The sequence below is a fragment of the Calonectris borealis genome, chromosome 1, assembly GCF_964195595.1.
Source record: "Calonectris borealis chromosome 1, bCalBor7.hap1.2, whole genome shotgun sequence".
Lineage (NCBI taxonomy): Eukaryota > Metazoa > Chordata > Aves > Procellariiformes > Procellariidae > Calonectris > Calonectris borealis.
Genome location: NC_134312.1, coordinates 93,027,076 through 93,051,613, shown reverse-complemented (window position 1 = coordinate 93,051,613; position 24,538 = coordinate 93,027,076). Strand labels below are relative to the sequence as shown.

The 24,538-nt window shown below is 46.0% G+C and overlaps 2 protein-coding genes across 2 annotated transcripts in view; one reads left to right on the top strand and one right to left on the bottom strand.

The window, feature by feature from the left end:
* The window catches only part of CFAP44 (cilia and flagella associated protein 44), a 44,813-nt gene extending 38,762 nt beyond the window's left edge, over nt 1-6,051 (bottom strand). The window contains exons 1-3 of the mRNA XM_075165582.1: nt 6,036-6,051; nt 1,833-1,922; nt 448-540 (exon numbers count right to left, since the gene is read on the bottom strand). Of these exons, the coding sequence (XP_075021683.1) occupies nt 448-540; nt 1,833-1,922; nt 6,036-6,051 (199 nt within the window). The remainder of the gene's footprint in view (nt 1-447; nt 541-1,832; nt 1,923-6,035) is intronic.
* Nucleotides 6,052-6,928: 877 nt separating this feature from the next.
* On the top strand, nt 6,929-24,538 carry ILDR1 (immunoglobulin like domain containing receptor 1). The gene is made up of 8 exons (XM_075171083.1): nt 6,929-6,983; nt 9,957-10,127; nt 12,433-12,582; nt 13,299-13,418; nt 13,574-13,720; nt 20,618-20,749; nt 22,527-23,335; nt 24,407-24,538. Exons 1-8 carry the CDS (start codon nt 6,929-6,931, stop codon nt 24,446-24,448), a joined length of 1,626 nt encoding a protein of 541 aa, XP_075027184.1. The 3' UTR covers nt 24,449-24,538.

The window sequence follows — 24,538 nt, the reverse complement described above, 5'->3', positions numbered from 1 at the left end:
CAAAACAGGGGTACCATGTCTTAGTAATAACTTGTCCTGGAACAGTCTGTAACAAGCGCTCCCTCAGGCTTTTAAAAACTTTACTGTGAATATTCAAAACTGAAGAATTTAAAGAAGAAAAATTTTGAGACTGTTTTAAAAACATTGATTTTAAAACTCAAGACCTACCGAAGTAGTTTGGTTCGGCTTTGCTTGGTGTTTAGGTCTCAGCTTTAGAAACCAAATAAAGTTTGTTTAAAGTGCCTCTTTTCGGTAGCTATTGAACGCACACCATTATATAAAACAATTAGTAAAAACACATACAACAGACCACCATAGGACACCATTGTCCTCAAAAAGAGGTCTGAGAAGCTGTTCATAACAATAACAATGAAAAAAACGAAAACTAGAAAGTGGTGAGGTTTTTAAGTTTGTGCCAACATTTCCTCAGTGGAAAGCAGTACTCACCAATGCTCTCAGTGTCTGATTCCACTTGCTCCACACCTTCCTCCTGTTCCTCTGCAGCTGATGATTCCTTTGGAAGACTAGTTTTGCTTTCTTCTGCAAAGGACAATTGGGATCACTCTCTTAGGTATAAATTTCTTTGACTAATTTGCTCATAAATGCCATGTTAAATAAATACATAGTTCTGTAGTAGTAAAAAAAATTCCTTCTGTCCAACAATGGACTTCCTGATTGTCGTGGTTTAACCCTAGCCGGCAACTGAGCACCACACAGCCGCTCGCTCACTCCCCCCTGGTGGGATGGGGGAGAGAATCAGAAGGGTAAAAGTGAGAAAACTCATGGGTTGAGATAAAGACAGTTTAATAGGTAAAGCAAAAGCTGCGCACGCAAGCAAAGCAAAACAAGGAATTCATTCACTCCTTCCCATCGGCAGGCAGGTGGTTCAGCCATCTCCAGGAAAGCAGGGCTCCATCACGCGTAACGGTTACTTGGGAAGACAAACGCCATCACTCCAAACGTCCCCCCCCCTTCCTTCTTCTTCGTCCAGCCTTATATGCTGAGCATGATGTCATATGGTTTGGAATACCCCATTGGTCAGTTGGGTCAGCTGTCCTGACCATGCTCCCTCCCAGCTTCTCGCACACCTGGCTGAGCACGGGAAGCCGAAAAGTCCCCGACCAAACACCACTCAGCAACAACCAAAACATGAGTGTGTTATCAACACTATTCTCATACCAAATCCAAAACATAGCACCGCACCAACCACCAGGAAGAAAACCAACTCTATCTCAGCCGAAACCAGGACAGTATGAAGAAGTTTACTTTCAAAAAACTGTATTTTAAAACTTAGGGGAAGGAAAGAAACACATCCTGTAACAGGAAAAAGGTCTAATAGGAAGATCAAACAAATGGCGAGAGTAATGGGCCTATACAAGCACCAAAAATCCTTCCAAAGTTCCACAGGAGACTCACTAGTGGATTTTGTTATCCATGCTACCTAGATCTAGTGTGTTAGATGACAGGCAGAACATCTGAAATAGATACTGGACAGGCATTTCAAGATGAAAAAGGTGTTAAAAAGAGAAATACAGGTCTCTGACTGAAAGAGACTACGGAGTTAACAAACAGAGACAGGTCTAAGCAGCAAAAATTTTCATGGGAGAGACTTTGTGGGCTGAGGGACAGCGGGAACTGCAGACACAGTGGTCAGCCCAGATCTTCACTGGAAGGGGTCATCTTTGACTAGAGTCAAAATGAAATTTGGCAACACCAAGAGCAGCAACTGAAGATGAACATTTACTAGTAAGGAAGGGGTGAGTGGTGGGAGAAGCCAGAAGCTACTGTAGGTTCAGTATTGAAATCACTGTATAATCGTGGAAAATACTCACGGACACCACTGTGATCTGCCTGTGCACCTTCTGCTGGCTTCTCATCGGCTCCCTCCTCTTCCCTTGGAAAAGATGGCTTGTCCTCTTCACCTGTTGATGGTAACAAGGAACATCTAGTATTTTTGCCTTCATCTGCTATTTAGACCATTTTCATTTCCTCTCAAATGCTTTGAGAGTCCCAAAGATACTATTTGTGTTCTGCCTGTACACTACAATATGGATAACCCAAAGATATGCACTACTTTGTAGGGTGGATTCATTGGTTCAGGTTTTAGGACTCTGGGCTCTGTATACATGGCTATAGAAAGAATTTCGTCTAAACACTGTGTAACAGGGGAAGCTGATGACTGATTTAAATGTTTGGGGCTTCTCTTTAATATACCGGGGGGAGATTTGGTTTTGAGACAACAAGGCTATTCCTCCACCTTTCTGATGGACTTCACAAAAATATCAGGAGATAGACATCCTGAGATCATCTAATATATTGAATGGAGAAGCAGGAGCAATTAATCTTTAAGAAAAAAGTACTTTCTTCAAAACATTCTATATTCATGGAAAGTGAATTAATAAAATTAACACAATTAAAAAAAAAACTTTAAACAGCTTAACTAATACCCCCCAGCAATTTTTCAGCTTTCAGACTATCATTTTCAAAGTGCTACAATTTCACTAGTTACCATTATCTCCTGGAGTGGGAAAGATCCAAATTTTTTCATACAAAAAACAAACACTTTGATCATTTACATAAACGTCTCTGAAAGAAGCAAAAAAGCAAAAAAAAAAAAGCTCTGAAACAAGCATTGCTTTTATTCTAAATTTGTTCTGCCTTTTGATTTCAAACATGGTCTCCATTTCCAAATAAAACACTGTAAAATGAACATTGTACAAATACTACAGCAATAAAATACTATCAGAAATCAGAAAATTCAGAAGTTGAATGTAAAGAAACCTAAATATTCAGAATAACAAATATAGACAGGATGCAAACGAATCTCTTTTTATGTGTAAGCGTGACTTGGATACCAAGAAAAAGTCCCTAAAAATGCATTTCATGTTTCTGGCTTTGGGTCAGAATCCATTTGGGAAAAGATCTTTTGAGGCATTTCAGACTTTTCAAGTATTTCAGGAAAGGCAAAGTGTCCGAACATAATGCCATCCACCAGAAGGACAGTGAGGGCAAAGAAATATTCTAGACATATCATTCATGTCATTATATAGTCAACCTGCCCTCCTCAATCTTCATCCAAAGGTTCTGAGTCTCTGCCAGAGTCTGACTTTTCTGCATTTCATTTAAGAATTAAAATGAGCTTTTACCCCTCAGGAGTGCTGAGAAAAACTTGAAAATAGACATGCAGAAAGTTTTAAATTCAGAAAACAAATCAAAATAAAACAATTGCAATATATCTCAATATATTTAAATGAAATACATGAGTTTTTAATGGGGTAACAGAACTGGTATCACTGAAGTTGAAGAAATAGTTACAGACTAGTGGCATAAATATATAGTGGAGTGTTCAGAGACCTGAATTCTAATTCCAGACCTAGTAATGACGTGTACAATTTGTATCAGCCATTTCACCTCTGGCTGTCTCAGTTATCTCTTGTGAAAAATGAGATAATAATACTTACCCATCTTAGCAAAGTGTTTTGATATCCATAGAGAAAAGTGCTATAAAATTTCAAATTATTGTAACTAATTAGCAATCATTTATCTCCTAAAAATTACAACTATCATAGTTTTCATTATAAATTAATTCATATCTGGAAAATGCTTTAGGCTGAAAGAGGGTATGAACATTTCCGCCTGCATTGATATCTAGGTTCTAGTTAAAGAAAGCTATTGCAATACTCACTGTGCATATTACTGTGATGGTGTTCAAGCACTGTGCCAAAACAAATTTTGAATTTAAAGCCTCTGAGGAGGCTCAAGGAGGGAACACATCTACTTTGGTTGCAGATTCTCAGTTTCATGTGCTGACTGATCCAGAAAACTTTTGTGTAGGTTCACTGTCACAAAGGTATGCATCTCTCTAAATGCTGATTTTCTTTTCCCCCTTTTTTTTTTTTTTTTGAGACTGTTTTCCTGAATAAGCTAGAATTAAGGCTTCTGATACTGAAAACTGAGATAGTGGCAAGTAGAACTGGTGTGAAGTGGGAAAAAAAATCAAGCTGGCAACCAGACATTTTTCCCAACCCTAATTATACAGTATGCCTGACCCAGGACAGTATTTTTTTTTCCCCTGGTCCTAGTAATTCAAGATACTGACTTGAAACTCTATACAGATCCACATCAGTTCCACCATTTAGCTTTCTAAGAACTCACTCAGGAGTGAATTCAGGTTTTCTTTGTTTCAGTGGCCAGTGCTATAAGCTGTGAATTTCAACAAAGCTCCATTTTCCTTCAAATTGCCTTTCTCCTAGCTATGTTATCAAAAGCCACAGCTTACCTGAGAATGGAGAAATGTGTTCACTCGGGTATATTCTTTCAGTTAGTTCAAAACTAAGATGTTTCTTGGCAATTTTGCCACCACACAGAATCCTTATACATAGGAGCTTCTCAAAAATTCTCAGTAAATTTGGACATTAAGAGATTTCTCATCTCAGACAACTGTCTCATTTATTCAAAATACAGGATAATTAAATCAAACGGGTGTTTATTTGGTAACACATAAACAAATTAACTTAGATGACACCACTTTCTTTGTATTCTGTCATCCTACATTTTTCCTCTTTCCAGAAAAAAAAGGTGTTTAAATGTGTAAGCTTCATAAATGCAGTGCTTGCCTTCATAAATCCTGTGACTGACACATCAACTGCATAAAATGCATCAAATCAAATAATGATCAAAATGTGGCCTACACTTTTACTTTAGAAACTGAACGTATCTAGTAGTTATTGTTTTAAGCTGTCTCAGCCCCACCATTAACCATGCGTCTGTGCTTAAAAGACATCACCTATCTCACCTCAGCTTTTACATCTACAGAAGAGTGATAATCAGTTTTGTCCACTATTTCAGGATATGTAAAAAGAGGGAACTTACTGCAGAACTAATACAGTTCTAATAGCACTGCAGTGCTATTAGTATCAGTAATAAGCAAGAGATTAAAAATTCTTCTCTACACTGTGCTACTTCTGCAGGATTTCATTTTTGGTTCTCTCCAAAATGTGCAATTTTTTGTAGACAAGCTTCGGCCACCGGTGGGCTTTGAAAAAAAAGTCACTTGTTCTTTCCTTCAGGAGAGATTGTCTTGTGTGTTATTCCTCTACTTGTCTTTATTCCATGTGAAGGAACTCAGTTCGTCCCAGGACTTCGCTTTGCTTTATTGCTTCCAATCCTGATTCCTCTTAGCACCATATTATGAGCTTTACAGGCTACACTCTGCTATTTTTCTGGCCTGGGGGTAACACTGGCCTAAAATAATGACTCTTAAATTCTGCCTTGTGAATAAAGGTTAGTTACCAGGTTTTTATTAAGCAGAAACAGAGAACGGGTGACATCACCACAGTTGCTTATTAACTTACAGTATAAAGGAAAATCATAAAAATGAACATGGGAACTGTGCCACAAAAGCAACAGGTAATAAAATTAACTGCCTCACACATGGTAAAGCAAGACCAACAAGTCTCACATTTCAAAGGAAGTACGGGATGGTCCATCTCAGCTGCAGAACATTCATTCTGGTTTCACTTTTCCTAAGCTAAGCATCTCCATGAGAATAAAGGCTTTTTTTTTCCAAAAGCCTCTGCGTAGGAAGCCTAGTCCCACACAGACCTCAATGCACGAGGGTGATGGCACCGGCCTTCCACAGAGGTGCAGGCCCAGCACTGCCTCAGCCTGATGCTCTTCCAAGACCGCCTTCCGCCCGGACACCAGGAACAGGCCATGGCAAGGCAGAACGCCCCACGACAGGCTGTTTCGCGGGGAGTAGCAAAGGGCAGGCGGCGGACACCTGGAGTTCCTCAGGGAGAGCAGGGGAGGGAGCCTCTGAGGAGCCATGGGGAGGGTGCCATAGAGGGAACCCAGGGAGGCGCAGAGAGGAGATGCCCCGGCAGTGGGCAGCCACGGGTGCATGAGGAGCCGAGTGGCTACCGGGGGCAGGTCCATGGGACGCAGGGACATACGGGGGCCTGCGCACCCCTCAAGGGGCGATATGGGCCGGCGTGGGTCCGGAGCGGGCCCTGACCCTCCCCACCACCCCGTACCTGGGGCCGCCTCCATCGCGGCGTTACCGGTTTCCAGGCAACGGCTCCCGCGGCGCGCAGAGCGCTCCGGGACCTGGAGTTCGAAGGGGGCGGCGCGCGCATGCGCCCACTGGCGGGGCGTGGCCAGGGGGGTCCGTCAGGCAGCGGCGGGCGGCTGGTACCTGCCGGCGGCCGTTGCCCGGTGTAACGGCCGGGTCTGAGAGGGGCACACCGCAGCTCCGATTCCGCCATAAATTAGAGGGGCTGGTGGGTGGGTTTTCTGAAAAGCGACGTCTCTTGTGACTACTGTTAGCGATCTTTTCAAAACTCAGCGGGAAAATGAAATTAATTCCCTAAACTTTCTGCGGTTTTCCCCAGTATTTTCAAGCGTTTGTGAAGTACCGGGAAGAAGAGGGTGGGCCGCACTCCGGGCCCCACCGCCGGCATGCTGACTGTTAAAACGAGCCGAGCTGCCCGGCTCCCTTTCGGCCCCTCGCCGCTCCCAGCCCCTGCGGTGCCCCGCAAGGCGAACCAAGCGCTCCCGTGCGCCCGTCAGTTACGGCGCGTTTCCCCAAGCGGCAGAGCTGGGGCCAAAACGCGTGTTTGTATCTGTGTCCGTATCTTCACGTACACCTGTCTGCACGTTTTTTATATATAAATTTTTTTTAAGCAGTTTCTGAAGCTGGCGGCTAGTATTTTGTCTGGCTTCGCAGCGGAGGGTGCAGGTGCGGAGGAGGGAGGAAGGGAGGCGTACCTGCCGCCGGCCGAGCGGACGCCGAGGGGCCGCGGAGGGAGGGGACTGCAGCCGGCGGCAGCGCCCGGCCCTGGGACAGGTGCCACGGGAAGGGGAGGGCCTGTGGGCGCGGCGGGGTGGCCCGGCGCGACGTCCCCGGGCGGGCGGAGAAGGCAGCGCCATGGGCCCGCGCGGGCGCTGCCGGTGGGCGCTGCTGCTGGCCTGGCTGCCGGCCGGTGAGTGGGGCCGCGCCGGGACGGCGGCGGCGGCGGCGGGGTCTTGGCCCCCCTCCCGGGGACACCCGTGTGGCACAGGGGACCGGGGCCCGGGAGGCGCCTTCGGGTTTCACCCTGGGTTAACGTGGTGCGGTGGGGGGGAGCGGCGGCGGCCCCGCGGCGAAGGGAAGGGGTGGCCTGGCCCGGGCGAGCGTTGTTCCCCCACTTGGTGGCCCTCCCCGCCGGGCGGAAGAGCGGGGCTCGCCCGAGCTCGGCACGAAAGCCATGCGGAGAGGAGTTTCGGTACCCCAAAGGTGCGGCTAGCTGCTGTCCTAGGAGGAAGTGGCCGCCTGCTTCCTGGCAGCCTCCAGTATCGCTCGTGTGCGGCCCTGAGCACAGGGTACAAACACGGAGGGGTTCCCCTTTGGCTTGTCACAAGCGCCCACCCCAGCCTTTGCTGCTAGCTCAGCAGCCCCAGCCTCTTTGGGGATCTGGTGTAGCTGCAGTGCTTCCATACCTGCTCGATACATGGTTGTATGGAGAATAGGAACTCACCTCCATGTCCACGGGCGGCCTTCAGCAAGCAGAGTCCTTTCTGCCAAGCTTTGCAGGTTGCCTGACAGCTTCTGATCACCTGTAGGAAGTACAGTGATCATTTTGCTTCTTGGGTGCCTGCGTCTTTGCTAATGATTTAGCTTTAAATACCAAAGTTCAGTTTTTCACAGAGAGCCAGTAAAAGAAGCAAACAAATATGGAGGTCTGCTTGTTGATTGTCTTGCTTGATAGCCGCATTCCTGCATGATGTTCTAGCAAAAACTTGACTTCACTGGCTCTGAAGGTTAGTGTCTTCACTGCGAAGCCATAGGCCTGAGGCAGCGGTAACTTACTAGGTTGGAAGTGTCCAGATTGTTCTTTCCAACCAGGATAAGGAGGATAGCAGCATGCAGTGGAGTTATGGAGTCCAAGTTTAGGAACCAGCCTTAATTTCATAACTTTTCAGTTTTCTTGGAGGAGGTTAGTATGAAACGTCAGACGTGCAGAGACATCTGACTGTCCTCCAGTGGGAACAGTTAGGTTTTTAACCTCTTTAAAAAAATAAGGAACTTACCTTTCAACTCTGACTCTCCTGCGGAACAGAAGTAATGAGAAAGGATCCCTTTCATAAAGAGCTTTGGTTTCTGGAAGTGAAAAGCATGTAGTGATTTTGAGTATTTTATTCTCGCCTGAGAGATGCTGCTGTAGGAAACCCATGGAAAATCTGTTCTGTTTCCATGAGCCTCAATAGATTAGAATGCATATGGGAATTCATTTGATCGCCAATGAGATCAAGGTTTTGCCAGTCTTGAGAGTTTGGATTTTGGATTGGGTTTGTGTGATTTCCAGCAGGAAGGTCCTGTGGATCAGCTATTTCACAATGAAAGCTGAAACAAGATGTACTGAACTAAAATGTAGATAAATAAGAGCCACTGTGACTACCTGTCACCAGTCTTGACTTTGCCTTGCCTACAGTATTGTAAAAATTAGAGATCCTTGGTTTTGCTAGTAGTTAGCGGAGCTGCTGGTATTTCTACGTTTAAGTGCATGTGTCTATATTTTATTTTTCAGAAAAGCCTTGGACCCAGAGCGTACCCTGGTCCTCTGTGTTTGTGTGGTATTTTTAAGGCAAATGAATTCACTCTGCCTGTGCTTTGAGTTGGCTGACCAGGAGTCTGTTTCAAACCAGAAACTGAGCAAGTACTGCATTGACAATTAACTTGAGTACTGCAGAATTACTTGTTGAGGCAGCGTTGCACCTCTGCAGCATGTTTTCCACCTGGTGGAAACTGGGTGAGCTCATATTTGCCTGGAACGTACTGTGGAGGTGCAGCCTAAGAGGACACTGAAAGAATGATGCTTGCAGTTGTGATCCAGATGTTATTACTTGCTCTCATGCTGAAAACATGGAGTAGAGGGAAAGTCTTTGAATATGCAATAAAAATCGAGTGCTGGTTCATGGTGACCCTTTCAGTTGGTACCTTCCAAGCCTCCCCCTTTCCTTCCCTCCTTTCCTGCTGTTGTGCCCCCTCGTTAAGAAGCAACTAGCATAGCACTGCAACCCCTGCCCTGTTCTCCGGGGTGTATTCCAGACAGGGCATCCCACACTCGCTCTGCACTGTTTATATTGCCTTATCGAAGGCAACTGGTGATAACTTCGCTATTGTTAATGACAAGCACAACTTACTGTATTATCAAAGTTTAAATAAGATAGCGCTGTCTCTGGAGTGTGGCTAAAATAAAGCATAGCTTATGAGAAACTTTGTAAAACCTTCCTCAGTGGGTGCAGCTGCTTGGATAGAAAATGCTTGTTGTTACGGAGGTTGTTACAGATGAGTTCTAAACATACATAACAATATTTTCATTAAAAAGGAAAAAAAGGGTAATTGATGTGTGCTGTTCTGAAGTGGCAATAAACAGATTAAGTTTAACTATGATGCTACAGCCCAAAAGTTGTATTGTCTTAATCTTGGTCACCACTAGATAACATTCTGATGACTGTCTTAGCGAGACCTTGATAAAATTCATTTGGTGTTTATATGAACGGATGGCGCTGCAGAACTTTTCTGGTTAGGATGACAAGCCAAGGCAATCCCATCTTGTGTGCTTCTGGGCCCGACGAATTATCTCCCTCAGCCTGGAGGGACGGTTTTCCCCATGCAGAAGGAGAACAGAGTGATGTGCTACATGATGGCTACTAATAGTTGCTTTGGAGAATATAATTCAGTCCATAAGGCAAGGCAATGCAAGCTGCCTTCTGTCAGGGAAAGATGGACTCACATTCTAACCAGGATGTGTTACTCTGGATGGCTTCACCCAGAAGGGCTGGTGAGGTCCATAGGTGCAGGTCCTGGTGAGGCCGAGGGAGATGTACTGCGGTTGTTGGTCTGGTGCAGAGTGAAAGTTGTGATGTGAGGTCTGTTCCTGCTGGCTGACTGCCTTCTATGTTCTTGTTTGCAGGTTGCCTTTCCGTCCTGGTGACAGTACAGGATATTGAGCGTTATACCACCTTATTTGCCACTGTCATCCTCAGGTGTGACTATAGCACCTCAGCACAGCTGCAAGACGTGGTGGTGACCTGGCGCTTCAAAACCTTCTGCAAGGACCCCATCTTTGACTACTACTCGGTCTGTAAGTGTCAGGCTTGTCCTCCAAGGAAACCCTCTTCAAATGGAAAGGAAGGGGAAGGTAGAGTTACTGGGGAATACAGACTTTTGACCTCTTCCTGCCCACAAACCAGGTCGGGAGGTTGTATTGCCCTGCGCTCCAAGAAAAAATAGGTCATGTTTGTGATTTCCTTTGCACTGTCAAGGCTTTATGATATGATGTTGTAGAAATCCCAGCCAAAGCAGCTCATTTGTCCTCCTTGTCATCAACTCAGAAGACAGAGAGGCTCAGCCATGTTTGACACATGCCAATCTTGGCAGCCCCATCTTATGCTTCAGCATGTTTGAAAGCAAGGGCCCTGCAACAAGTGGACTTCATGATTCCATGGGGAACTCCATGGTTGGAGCTAGATACCTGTGACCAGGTGTTACTGATTTTAGGAAGTAAAGAAACACATGCATTTTGGAGGGTAAAAAGACTTCTAAGTAATAACATTTAGTACTGGTGGCAGCACTTCATGTGCAAGACATTCTGGTGTGTGCAGCCTTCAGGAGTGTTTAAGATGGTTCTTAAGATGGTATGCAAACTGCATCCTGGGGTGCATCAAACACAATGTAACCAGCCGGTCAAAAGAGGTGATGATTCTGCTATATTTAGCGTTGGTGCGGCCTCACCTTGAATAGTGTGTGCTGTTCTGGGCCCCACAACTTAAGAGGGATGTGAAGGTCCTTGAATGCATCCAGAGGAGGGCAACAAAGCTGGTGACAGGGCTGGAAGGAATGTCCTATGAGGAACAGCTAAGGACTCTGGATTTGTCTAGTTTGGAGAAAAGGAGGCTGAGGGGCGACCTCATTGCTCTCTACAGCTTCCTGAGGAGGGGAAGGGGAGAGGGAGGTGCTGAGCTCTTCTCCCTGGTATCCAGTGATAGGACGCGTGAGAATGGTTCAAAGCTGCACCAGGGGAGGTTCAGACCGGACATTAGGAAGCATTTCTTTACGGAGAGAGTGGTCAAACACTGGAGCAGGCTTCCTTGAGAGGTGGTTGATGCCCCAAGCCTGTCAGTGTTTAAGAGGCATTTGGACAATGACCTTAATAATATGCTTTAACTTTTCGTCAGCCCTGAAGTGATCAGGCAGTTGGACTAGATGATCCTTGTAGGTCCCTTCCAACTGAAATATTGTCTTGTCTTGTCTTGTCTTGTCTTGTCTTGTCTTGTCTTGTCTTGTCTTGTCTTCTCTTCTCTTCTCTTCTCTTCTCTTCTCTTCTCTTCTCTTCTCTTTTCTCTTCTTCTCTTCTCTATAAACCCTGTAGTATGTTTAAGCTGGCCAACCTTAGCTTAACTGCACACTTAAGACTGAGCTCAGAGTGGGGAGCCTGGACTTGTTTGGTGTCTTGGTGCCCAAACTCTCCTTTATGCAGTATGGATGGGTTGGGTAGGCATGTTACCAAGTGCTCTACAGCTTAGTCCACAAGCAGGTGGGTCCCTGGCTCTGCTGATCCCAGCAAAATGAGTGCTTTGAGGTCAGGCTCAAGCTAATAGCTCCCAACAGGGACAGAAGGCATGAAGGTCACGGTGTTTGCTTAGTTGGATCTGCTCTTCATGATCCATTATAGATACAGCAGTGGAGGACCCTTTGACAAGCTTTGTCCTCTCCTCTCTCCATTGCAAACCCTTTACAGACAATGCCAACTGTCTGTATCAGTTGTCTCCCCAAATCTCAGTTCCCAAATACCTGGAAAATTGTTTATATTGTGAGTCTGTCATGAGAGTATTGGACAGAAATTGCCTCTAGCCCTCTATTAATTCTGTTGGGTCTCTCTACACGTAATCCTTAGCTGGAATCAGCTGATGGATTCTTTTCTGTCTTTATGAGCTCCACAATATCTAATGGGATACAGGAGGGAAAGGGAATCAATCCCTACAGTGGTTCATGTATATCTGGAGGTTTTGTTTGGTAAATAAACACACTTTTAGTTCCAGTACTCCTGGGAGTTTTATGACTTTTTTTCCTTGCAATTTATCTTCATACTGGGAGCTGCCCTTCAGCCTACCACCATTAGCTTCCTTCTACTGTTGTTCTTTCAGCTGTGAGGCATCTCCCCTGCATCTCTCTGCAGCTCCTGGTCTGCCATTCCTGTGGCTCTACCTCTGTTTGCTTTTAAGTACTCCAAAGCAACTTGTCCTTGCTGGTTTGAAGCCATGCTTTGTATTACTAAACCAAAGCAAATGCACACATGCATTCAAGAGTTTCTCTACTGCTTACAAGGGGATAGAAATTGGTCCTTTGAAGTAACTTTTGGCATCGTATTTGATGATGTGTGTTTGTAGCATACCAGGCTGGTTTAGCTCTTGGCCAGGACCCATCTGACGACTGCAATGACAGCCAGCGAAAGGTGCGCATTGTCATCCAGAAATATGGGCAGAAGGAGCCTGTGCTGGGTATCGACTACCGGCAACGAAAGATCACCATTCAGAACCGTAAGTGACTTGACCTCCCAGGCCAGGAGTGAACTCTAACTATCTGATATCTGGGCCTGCCAAGTGAAGAGAAGCATAAACACGGCTAATGTCATCTGTAGCTTACATATTCTGTGAGGTGGCAATGAAATAGGAGTTGTGAAGGGCCCCTTCCCTCAGCTGCCTGAGGGTGTTGGAGGCACTACAAGCTAAGGCTGAGCTGAGGATGTCTGAGCGTTTTGCTGAAGAGTGCAAAAGTAAGCTGAGGAGCCCAGGGGCTAGAAAACAGTTCTTTCTTCTAAGATGTACTGCATAGTTGTCCAGGTGCATTATATGCTCCCTGCTGTCCCTGGAGCAATAGCTGCTGCTACTGCCAAAAATGTTATTGGGATGGCTGGCCTAATGGGGACAGTGTTCCAAAACCAGTAGGATTGGCAGCAGTGGATGTATGTTAACATCCATCACCCAGCAGCATGCTGGTTATTTCACTCCACACAGAACTAGTCCCGCTTCTAAGTAGCATTGCCTTCCAGCAACACAAAGAAAAAAGGGACTGGCAGTTGATGCTGTTTACAGGACTCAGATGGGATTGTTTGAAGGTGATGGCTATGCTTGGGAAGAGGGGAGATGCAGTACTATGTATCACCTGCAGGCAGAGGGCCCTCTTAAAGTGGGGCCTGAAAGTAGTGTCTGTCAGTCCCAAATAGCCTGTTGACCTCTTAGTCCCTCTCCCACAGGGGCAGACCTTGTCATCAGTGAGGTCATGTGGTGGGACCATGGCGTGTACTACTGCACTGTGGAAGCACCAGGAGATACATCAGGTGATGTGGACAAAGAAGTTAAGCTGATTGTTCTCCGTAAGTGCCTGTGGTTTGTTGCCTGGGTGGCAGATATCTCCTCCTGTTCTCTTCTTCCCCACCCCAAGATGTCTCCAGCAGTGGAGAGGTGCTCAGTAAAACATACTATGCCCAGGTACCTCAGGATCCTCTTTCTCTCTCCGTTTTTCCCATAGACTGGCTCACAGTACTCCTCATCATCTTTGGTGGCCTCCTCCTCCTCTTGCTGATTGGAATATGCTGGTGCCAGTGCTGCCCCCAGTATTGCTGCTGCCACATCCCTTGTGTCTGCTGCCCAACCCGGTGCTGCTGTAATGAGGAAGGTGAGGTTCAAGCAAATGTGTGTCCATTCATGGCTTCTATCAAGACAAAAGCTTGACTGGGAGCTTGCTGAGCTCCACTTTCTTGCTCCAGTTTAGCGTCCATATAGACTGAGACATTTCTTTGGCCAGTGTGACCTCCATGACCAGCTTATTTGAGTTTAGAGGAGGGGAGCTAGGATACACAGAGCCCATCTTGCTCCTCTGTGTTGTACTTTCAGAAGTTCCTCCTCACTCACACCTTGCTACCAAGTTCTCTCATGTCATCCAGGGCACGATAAGCTCCCCTATATGAGTAGCTCAGGACTTTTCTTCCCTGTCTTGTAGTTCATATGCCTGTGCATGTAAGGAAGACAAGCAAATGCCTTGGTGCTACTCTCCAAACTGGTCTAACCTTCAAGTGTGTTGCTCTGAGAGGGAATTATATAAAAACTGGAATTTTCTATCTTCATGGTATTTTCAGAGCTGCTCCCTCCACAAGAAAAAGGTTTTGTTTGTTTTTCTTTGGGGAAGGAAGTGAGAAGAAAGAAAGGAGAAAGATGGTCTGTCTTGGTGGTCAACCCTGCAAATGCATTCTGAGGTTTTGAGAGTCAAGAGAAACTTTGTTGTGCATACTTTTTAACAGTAATAAAGATTCTGCAGTCAGACCCTGTTCTCTTAACAAGGCCAGCGTTTGATTTTGGCTACTAAGGTCATATAACCTCTGTGTTCCTGTAACTGAAACTTAGTAGCGACAATGAGGAATAAACCCCCTGCGGCTTACACAATCTGACAGGAACAAAATGCAACAAATACATTTATTTATCACTGAAATCACCAGATTCTTCTCCAGAATCCACAAGGAGAGGATTTATGAACAAGGAGCTGTGTTTCTGGTTTCCCTTTACCTGCAAAAGAGCTATTTGGTATACCTTGGGTGTTAGTAAACTGTGAGAGTTTTAGAATCATAGAATCGTAGAACAGTTTGGGTTGGAAGGGACCTTTAAAGGCCATCTAGTCCAACCCCCCTGCCATGGGCAGGGACATCTTCAAGTTGCTCAGAGCCCTGTCCAACCTGACCTTGAATGTTTCCAGGGTTGGGGCATCTACCACCTCTCTGGGCAACCTGTGCCAGTGTTTCACCACCCTCCTTGTAAAAAATTTCTTCCTTATATCTAATTTAAATCTACCCTCTTTTAGTTTAAAAGCATTCCCCCTTGTCCTATCACAACAGGCCCTGCTAAAAAGTTTGTCCCCAGTTTTCTTATAGGCCCCCTTTAAGTACTGAAAGGCTGCAGTAAGGTCTCTCCTGAGCCTTCTCTTCTCCAGGCTGAACAACCCCAACTCTCTCAGCCTTTCTTCATAGGAGAGGTGTTCCATCCCCCTGATCATTTTCGTGGCCCTCCTCTGGACCCGCTCCAACAGGTCCATGTCTTTCCTGAGCTGAGGGCTCCAGAGCTGGACGCAGTACTCCAGGTGGGGTCTCACCAGAACAGAGCAGAGCAGAGAGGCAGAATCACCTCCCTTGACCTGCTGGCCACGCTGCTTTTGATGCAGCCCAGGATACGGTTGCCCTTCTGGGCTGCGAGAGCACATTGCTCGCTCATGTCCAGCTTTTTACCCACCAGTACCCCCAAGTCCTTCTCCGCAGGGCTGCTCTCAATCCCTTCATCCCCCAGCCTGTATTGATACCAGGGGTTGCCCCAACCCAGGTGCAGGACCTGGCACTTGGCCTTGTTGAACCTCATGAGATTCACACGGGCCCACTTCTCGAGCTTGTCCAGGTCCCTCTGGATGGCATCCCGTCCCTCAGGCATGTCAGCCGCACCACTCAGCAAGTCTGCAGATGACACTAAGCTGAGGGTGCACTCAATCCCACTGTCTATGTCATTGATGAAGATATTAAACAGTACTGGTCCCAATACAGACCCCTGCAGGACACCACTTTTCACCGATCTCCATCTAGACATTGAGTTGACCACTACCTTCTGGATACGACCATCCAACCAGTTCCTCATCCACCGAATAGCCCACCCATCAAATCCATATCTCTCCAATTTAGAGAGAAGGATGTTGTGGGGGATCGTGTCAAAGGCCTTATAGAAGTCCAGATAGATGACATCCATAGCTCTTCCCTTGTCCACTGAGGTAGCCACTCCATCATAGAAGGCCACTAGGTTGGTCAGGCAGGACTTGCCCTTGGTGAAGCCATGCTGGCTGTCTCGAATTACCTCCCTGTCCTCCGTGTGCTTAGCATAGTTTCCAGGAGGATCTGCTCCATGATCTTCCCAGGCACAGAGGTGAGACTGACAGGTCAATAGTTCCCAGGATCCTTCTTTCTACCCTTTTTGAAAAAAGGTGCAATGTTTCCCTTTTTCCCGTCACCAGGGACTTCACCTAACTGCCATGACTTTTCAAATATCATGGAGAGTGGCTTGGCAACTACATCAGCCAATTCCCTCAGGACTCTGGGATGCATCTCGTCAGGTCCCATAGACTTATTTATGTTCAGGTTCCTCAGGTGGTCACGATCCTGATCTTCTCTTACAGTGGGAGGGACTTTGGTCCCCCAGTCCCTGCCTTGCGGTCCATCCACTCGAGAGATGTGGGAAGAGAGGTTGCCAGTGAAGACTGAGGCAAAAAAGTTGTTGAGTACCTCAGCCTTCTCCTCATCTGTTGTTACCAGTCTTGCTCATCATAGATTTAAGCTTAATTTGCTTAGCCCTTGCAAAGAGCAAACAGAGCATCCCTCTCATTTGCTAAAAGCAAACCGAACCAAACCAAAACACTTTCTGGGGGCTTTACAAGGTGTAAAGTAAAATGTGTGGTGTTGAGAAGGCTATGGAAATTTGGCAGAAAAATTAGTTTCCATGAAGGGAGAGAGAGGTGATGGAGATGAAAGACTCACACCTCCAGAATTCCTAGTTCTCATCAAAAAAGGGATTCAGAATAAGCGTGAGCTCTTTTTTGTTCTTCTGTGCTGTAGGAGATGATAGCACACTCCAGACTGCTGCTCTTGTCTTTCCTGCCTTCTGTTGAGGATAGGTAGGAGGGATTCTTGTGGGGTTCCCAAAACCTCTCCCTGCTCATGAAAGAAGGTACAGTCGAGTTCAGCCTCCTTGATTGGCTGCTGAATTCTGTGGCTGTAATTTCCAGCCCAGCTGCCTGCCCTCTATCCATTTTGCAAGGGATCCTTCTGCCTGCTCCCCTCCTCTAGTACACCTTCTCTTCACTTCATCCTGCCTCTGACTTACTGTTTTGGACTCCAAGAAATGAACTGGAAGCCTTAAAAAACACAAGAAGATAGATACGGGGGGCATCTTAAAAAACAGTCTTAAGGAATAACAGTTCCACACAGCTGAAGAGAAGTCAGAAATCCTCAACTAAGTCTTAGCAGTTACAGCGCGAGCCGAGTACGGGTGATTTCTTCCCAATTATTGGCCACTAGAGGGTAGCCTAGATCTGCTGAACAGTCATAGATGCCATTGAGGCAAGGTAATTCTGGGTGTTTTTAAGTCAGGTCATTAGCTAACGTGATTTTGAACCTAGTAATAAAAGAAGTGCATTGTTTGAGTAATTTAGAATTGGTGTACAGAAATATTAAACATGCCCCAGGAGCAAGCCAATTACATTCCCCATGGAAAGCTCTGAGAAAAGCCCACCAGAGTAAATATACGTATGACCTCTTTCTGTTCTTATTCATTCCTTTTCTACTGTGGACTTCTTCCACTAATGAATTGGTGCAAGATAGGATATACTTGCACCTGGGTCTGACTAGGTTGGAAAATTTTTTTTTTAATAATTGGATAATTGGCCCAGCAGCTGTAAATCTGTCAAAGGTGAAGAACAACCTTTCTCAGGAGGGACTAGTGGAGGGAACAACACAACATTCTGCCAAAGTTTTATAGCAGGTATAAGTTTTGGAATTAGGATGAATCTGACCTTCCTCAAATAAATATGTTCACTTTAAAAAGAGATCTGTAACTTTACTTCCATTTTGCAGGTGGGGAACCACAGTATATATCGGGTTCAAACTGGAAGGCAAAGTTTCTGGGGAAGGAAGAGAGGATGAAGGTAGTGAAGTCCAAGGGTAATTCTGCATTTGTTCAGCTGTAGGGAGAGATCAGAGAATTATAGGGACAGGATGACTTTAGTCCTAGTGACTGCCTTCATACCCTAAGGAGGGGAACCCTAAGTAGGTACGCCCACAGCTGCTGGGCCTTTCACTCCTCAGGCAAAGACTGTGGTCAAAACCCAGAGATGTGCACACAGCAGGTTCCAGGACATTCTCAAGGTGATAACTGGAGGAATGGGAGCGGAAGAGATAAGGCCTTTCCCTTCTTTTTATCCTTTTTCATTTTCCTCTTTCTCTCTTCCTCTAAGTTTGAAACCTAAACTGGAGGAAAATCCCTTGGGAAAAAAAATAACGAAGCAAGTTTGACATAAAATGCTTGAAAGCTGCTACCTCAGGCCACATAGAAAAATCAGAGTATTAGGATTAAAAACCCTGAAGTTTCCAGGTTTGTAGTTCACTCTGGTTGGAGCCAGGCTGGGGAGGGAGTTTGAAGAGGAGAACAAAGTGGACCTGCATGAACTGTGGGGAAAGGGAAGGATGTGTTGAGAGGCATGGTCAGTCCCTGTTTTGCTGCAAGTGGTGCTCTATATAAATTCAGTGAAACAGTTAAAGGAGGACATATTTAATAACTGGAGTGCTACCTGAAATGGAGAGCTCAGTCCCAAAGAGCGTGCAGTCTAAATGCTGCCTGCTGCAGATGAACCCAGGAGACAGAATTAATTGGAGCTTAGCTGTAGCCTGGTTTCTTAAAGAAGCAAGGCTTATGCAGTCAACCTGTCTGTCTATCACCTATCTCTTTCCCTCCAATAGCTTTTAATTTCATCAGCCAACTTCAGCCAGATTTATCAGAGGGGTAAAAGTCTCAAAGGCAATTATGTTCCTATCTGTCTTCTGAACTGTATAGCCAGGAATGTTCTGTTCATGCCTGACCAGAGAAGAGGCTGCAGTAAAAGCCTGCCACTTCTGAAACTCCAGAGAAGCCATATAAGAGAAATTTTGCAAAGGCCCTGTTGCAGAAAAGCTTCACCCAGTAATGACAGACAAACCATGCAGAGTCAGGCTTTGCAAGGTCTGGGGCTTGCAAAATTTACTTGCTCGTAAACTTAAGTTTTGATTGACTGTGGTAGAAGGGGTAAGTTTCTGTAAGATGTTTCTAGGTATTCCCCAGAAAGAAGCAGCAATGAGCGATGGTTTTGAAGACAGGGATGGTGAGGTTGTCTGTGTAGAGGAGGTGAGATGGAAGCGCTGAAAAAAGTGAAGTGGATTTGGAGCCTGGCCCCACAAGTAGGGGTCTGGAGTTAGCAGTGGTGGAAAAACAATGAGGGAGAGAAATTTCCACTGAGTTTGCTCTTTTGGCACACTGGGCATTGCTGTTGAGAACAGGAAATTTAGTTTGTTCACCAGTTTGACCGCACTGTCCTAAGGGATTTAATTTTAGCAGTCATGCTGAGGTAAATTACAGAGAGAAGTTGGAAGTCTTGAAAGTGAGAAGCTGGACAGTGCATCTCTGAGTGCCCTATTTGTGGAAGAGAGAGGAACTGATGGAGTATGGTGTGGAAAATATGATCTGGATAGTGCCTACATGAAGGTGGCAAAAAAAGGTCTCGTTTAGCTGTAAATCAAAGCCAAAAGGGGAAAGGACCAATGATGAGCTGAAAAAGTTTTAAGAGAGAGAAGACAGTGTGGTATGTCTTGCTATATGAAACATTATTTCCGCAACTGCACTCATAGTGACAGGGCAGGTAGCAGTCTTGCATTTGGTTATGTGCTGTGTACTTAATCATAGTGCCATTTGTTCCCAGTTGCTGGAACTGTACCCTGAATGTCAGGCAGTAACCTTTTCTTCTGTTTTCGGTATCTTTTTGAAGCTGTACAACTTTGTACAGGCTGGATTGATGGGCTGAGGCCAACTGTATGAGGTTCAACAAGGCCAAGTGCTGGGTCCTGCACTTCGGCCACAACAACTCCAGGCAACGCTACAGGCTTGGGGAAGAGTGGCTGGAAAGCTGCCCGGAGGAAAAGGACCTGGGGGTGCTGATTGACAGCCGGCTGAACATGAGCCGGCAGTGTGCCCAGGTGGCCAAGAAGGCCAATGGCATCCTGGCCTGTATCAGAACTAGTGTGGCCAGCAGGAGCAGGGAGGTGATCGTGCCCCTGTACTCGGCACTGGTGAGGCCGCACCTCGAATCCTGTGTTCAGTTTTGGGCCCCTCACTACAAGAAGGACATGGAGGTGCTGGAGCGTGTCCAGAGAAGGGCAACGAAGCTGGTGAAGGGCCTGGAGCACAAGCCTTATGAGGAGCAGCTGAGGGAACTGGGGTTGTTTAGCCTGGAGAAGAGGAGGCTGAGGGGAGACCTCATCGCGCTCTACAACTACCTGAAAGGAGGTTGTAGCGAGGTGGGGGTTGGTCTCTTCTGCCAAGTAACTGGCGATAGGATGAGAGGAAATGGCCTCAAGTTGCGCCAAGGGACGTTTAGATTGGACATTAGGAAAAATTTCTTTACTGAAAGAGTGGTCAGGCCTTGGAACAGGCTGCCCAGGGAAGTGGTTGACCCTGGAAGTATTTAAAAGATGTGTAGATGAGGCGCTTAGGGACATGGTGTAGTGGGCATGGTGTGTTGGGTTGACGGTTGGACACGATGATCTTAGAGGTCTTTTCCAACCTTAATGATTCTATGATTCTATGTACTGGAATTTCCTGTTCTCTGTTTTTTACCTTTGTCAGAAGGTGGAGGGAGCTTTTCATTCTGTGAATTTCCTATATCTGATCACATCCAAATGGTATGTGGTCTGCAAGCTGTGCTCTCTTGATAGCTGCTGTAAGCCTTCTTCTTCTTCTTTTACAGTACTGGAACGGCATCGGTTCATGAAGCAGGCTCAGGCACTTGCACCTTGGATGTCACCCAACATGTTCTACAGAGGTGGTGACAGGAACTCGCAACTTTCCTCTTACCAGCTGAACCCTCTACTGCAACAAGGTGAGACCACGGGCATCATTTCAGAGGGAATCAGGATGAGAAACAGGTAACTTCTCAGGGAGGTTCAGCAATGAGGCTGAACTGCAAAAGAGAGAAAGATGTTCCTAGCGTGACTGCATGTCCTAGCATGACAGCTCTGTTACATCTGCAGCGCACTATAGACTTGCGTGGATGGATAAATACAGCGTATTCATCTTAAGTGTCTTGCTAGGCTCAGTGCTGGGTGAAGTAGTTTAATGCTAACTAAGATATATCTGTGCTACACCCCAGCGACTGCAGGGTAAATATACCCAGCTTATCTCGCTTCATGTGGTAGAGGAGGGTACTGTCTCTTTGTTCGGCTGTGCTGGTCACGGTCAACTCCTTATAGCCAAAATTGACATGACAAGTGAGGTGCAATTTGTTTGAGTTCTTATCAAATGTCTAGTCTTCAAATGATTAAGGGCAAACTGCCTTCTGTGCAATAGATCTAGCCTGCATGCAGCAAAAAATGAAGGACTCTCTAATGAACCAGGAAGAATTTGCTGTTCTGCCCCAAAATCACTTGTATTAGTGGTATTTATTTTTAACTTTAATGGAGGAGGGAAGACGGAGTCTCTGAAGTCCTAGAGAACGAAGTAATAAAATAACTTATTACCAGTAATATTATTTAATTGCCCGAGGAAAATAGGGGAATTCAACATAATGAATTCTCAAATAAATATAACATATTTTTCATCTGAAATTAGCTTTTCATCACTATACAGTAGTCACAGATTTACTCTGTGTCTGGTTAAGTCTTAAGTGTTGTTTGAAGAAATAGTTTGCAAACATCTTAATTGCTAGATTCAAGATGTTTGAGTATATACTTTTCTAGCCTGCTAGTTAATTCTACAGTTACCATTTTTCCTAGCCAGGACACCAGTTTTCCTTAGGAAGATCTGGTGACTGAGCTACCACGATTTAAGACAGAGTGCATTGAGTCTTCTCAAGGAAATCCATGTGCATGTTGGCAGAAAACGGGCAAGTAAGTTCCTCAGGCAGTTTCTTAGCCTGTGTTTTCACAGTCCTTGAATCTCCTGTGTTTAAGTTTCCCTTAAATTTGTTGCAGGTAAGATTTTTAGAGATGCTGGGTAGAAGGGACCTCTAAGGTCATCTAGTCCTACCTCTTGCTCAAAGCAGGACTGTCACCAACCTCAGTCACATTAGCTGTGGCTTTGTCCAGCCGAGTCTTGGAAACCTGCAAGGATGGAGATGCCATTGACTTCTTTGGGTAACTGTTCAGAGCTGCACCAGTCTCCTAGTGAAGAAACTTCTCCATTTGCTACTTATATCTATACATACATGTGTGTGTGTATGTGTGCATATATATATAAAAATTTCTTTTTCTTTTGCAGTATTGGTTCATATTTCTCCCAGTTCAATGAGAGGAAACACTATGAACTTTCTCTGATTTTTTTAAAATAAAATTTGGTATCAATGCTGTAGGAAAAAAATGTTCCCCTCTCTAAATACATAAACTATATTTCCAGGTGTGCTGGATGACTTTGATTTCTTATCTCTGTGCTGCCCAAAACACAGATTGTGCTGCAGCTTACTAGTTACTACTCTTTGCACCTTACCTTGTGTGGTCTGGATGTGCTGCTTGTGGTGCTTGAGACTCACGCAGCTCTTGCAGTGAGGAGGAGCAGGAGGAGAGAGGCTCAAAAGGAACTCATCCAGGATCAGTAGCGCAGAAGGGCCCTCTCTTTATTGTTTCCCCTTGACTTGCTGTGTTCTCCTGTGCTTTTATCCTTAGATGTGTCTCTGCAGAACAGTCTTCCACTGGTGCAGCCACAAGCTCAGCTTTCCCCTAACAAGGGTGTTTTGGACTATCTGGAGTCTGAAATCCAAAACCTCAACACATCACAGCTCCGGCCACCCTCCCATCAGCGGCAGGCTGTGCAGCCCAGCTTGCTGTCCTCCCTGGGCTCCGAGATCATGCCACCTCCTCTCGCTGATCACGTCTCTTCCATCCATGGGAGCAGCAACTCCTCACGGCCACAGAGAGCTGCCCGCACCCCCAGACCCTGGGACTCTGCAGCAGAGGACAGGAGGGAAAACCGGAGGTGGCCCTTGCCTTTCAGTGGAGATTCTCATTCCAGCTACAGTCGGGAGCCCTGGGACAGGCAGCGAGAGGACCATCCTCAGAGGCAGAGGACAGGCGGCTACAATGGCAGGCCCCAGCACACCAGACGGGATGTGTCACCCCCACGCCAGGCTGAGAGGGGCAAGAGCAGCAGCAGCAGCTGCAGTTTCTATCCGGAGGAGGCCAAGGAGCGCTCCAGCCACCATCGTGGCTGGAGACAGGAGCCCGCAGGGAGGCGAGACTACCAGCACCACACCAGGAGGAGCAATATCTCAGGTCAGCGGCGGCACAGCTACTCTCCTCCTTCTCGCCGGGGGTCGTGGAGCTCCTCAGAAGAGCAAGTCCGTCTCCCAGCGACAAACCGCAGGCAGCAGCACCGGTCTCGGGAATGGCCAGAAGATAAACCCCCCAGTTATCGCTCCTTAGAAGTCATCCCAGGTCAGGACAAGAAGCACAAAGGCAGCGCAGGGCCACGCTCGGTGAGTCAGCTGCCTTTTTGCTTTCCCATCTAAGAGAAGAGGTGGGTTTTGGGGAGTGAGAGTGAATGTTTGTTACTTTCTGCAGCCTGTTGTCTTTCAAACAGAGGGCAAGGAGCACCGGGTGCCCTGCGCAGCTTGGTTATGAAGAGGCTGCTGAGTTCCCTGCATTCAGACATGTGTTGCATGGCTATAGTGTGTTCAGGGGCAAAGTGAGCAGTTAAATAAAGTAGGTCCCCTATCACATCCCACACCGGGTGACATGTTATACCCTCTCATTCCTGTCCCCACCTAGAGGCATTTGGGGCTCTATGTATTGTTGGTGTTAGAATAGCTGTTCTCCTAGCACTGCCTGGGAAGAAAGCACTTCTGGAGCCGGCAGCAGTACTGAGTATCCCTCTGCAACCTTCTCTGGTGTTGGTTTACTTCTGATTTCTTTTACCATGTGCAAGATTCTCCTATTATCAATCTCCAACATTTAATTTTTATAGTATCTTGGTAATATTTTTAAGATGGTTCATATGGGAAAGCATCCAGGTAAGATGCCTAAAGCTACATGAAATACACTTTAAGATCATGGGTGGCTATAATGATGAGAAATATGTGATCCTCCAGGCCAGGTGGAAGAGGATGGCTTGCTTGTTGGGACTCCTGAGAACTGAACATGCATTATATGGGCAGTGAACAGCTATTGTTCACAGTTCATCTTGTCAGTTTACACTGGGACTAGATTTCAGGTAGCAAACTAAGTGTGAAAAGCTTCATATCCAATTGCTAGTCTCCAAGTTAGATAGTGTATTCCCCCTTAAAAAATGAAGGTTTTTTAAAATAAAAAAATTTTAAGTATCCCTTATCACATATATGCAGAATTTTACCAGATGGGAGTCTTCTCAAAGGGCTGTATTTTGCCCATTACCATTTTCCCTTCTGAGTTTTGGAAGGAAGCGCAGTTCTAGTCCCAGCTGGGATGTGTGTATGTATGAATGGTTTTGTTATGGTGCTCAGAGCAGGTAGGAAGACATATGATTTCCATTCATCCTACCTTGTTCCTGAATCTTTTATTTTCTCTTGCAGGACAGAGGAAGTTCCCACAGTGGAAGAAGTATAGTCATTTAATGCCAGTACTGAAAGAACTAAGATTCCCACTGGACTTCTCTTAGCTTTTCTACTATGTAGGTTGGGATGGCTGCTTTTGATTGAACAGAT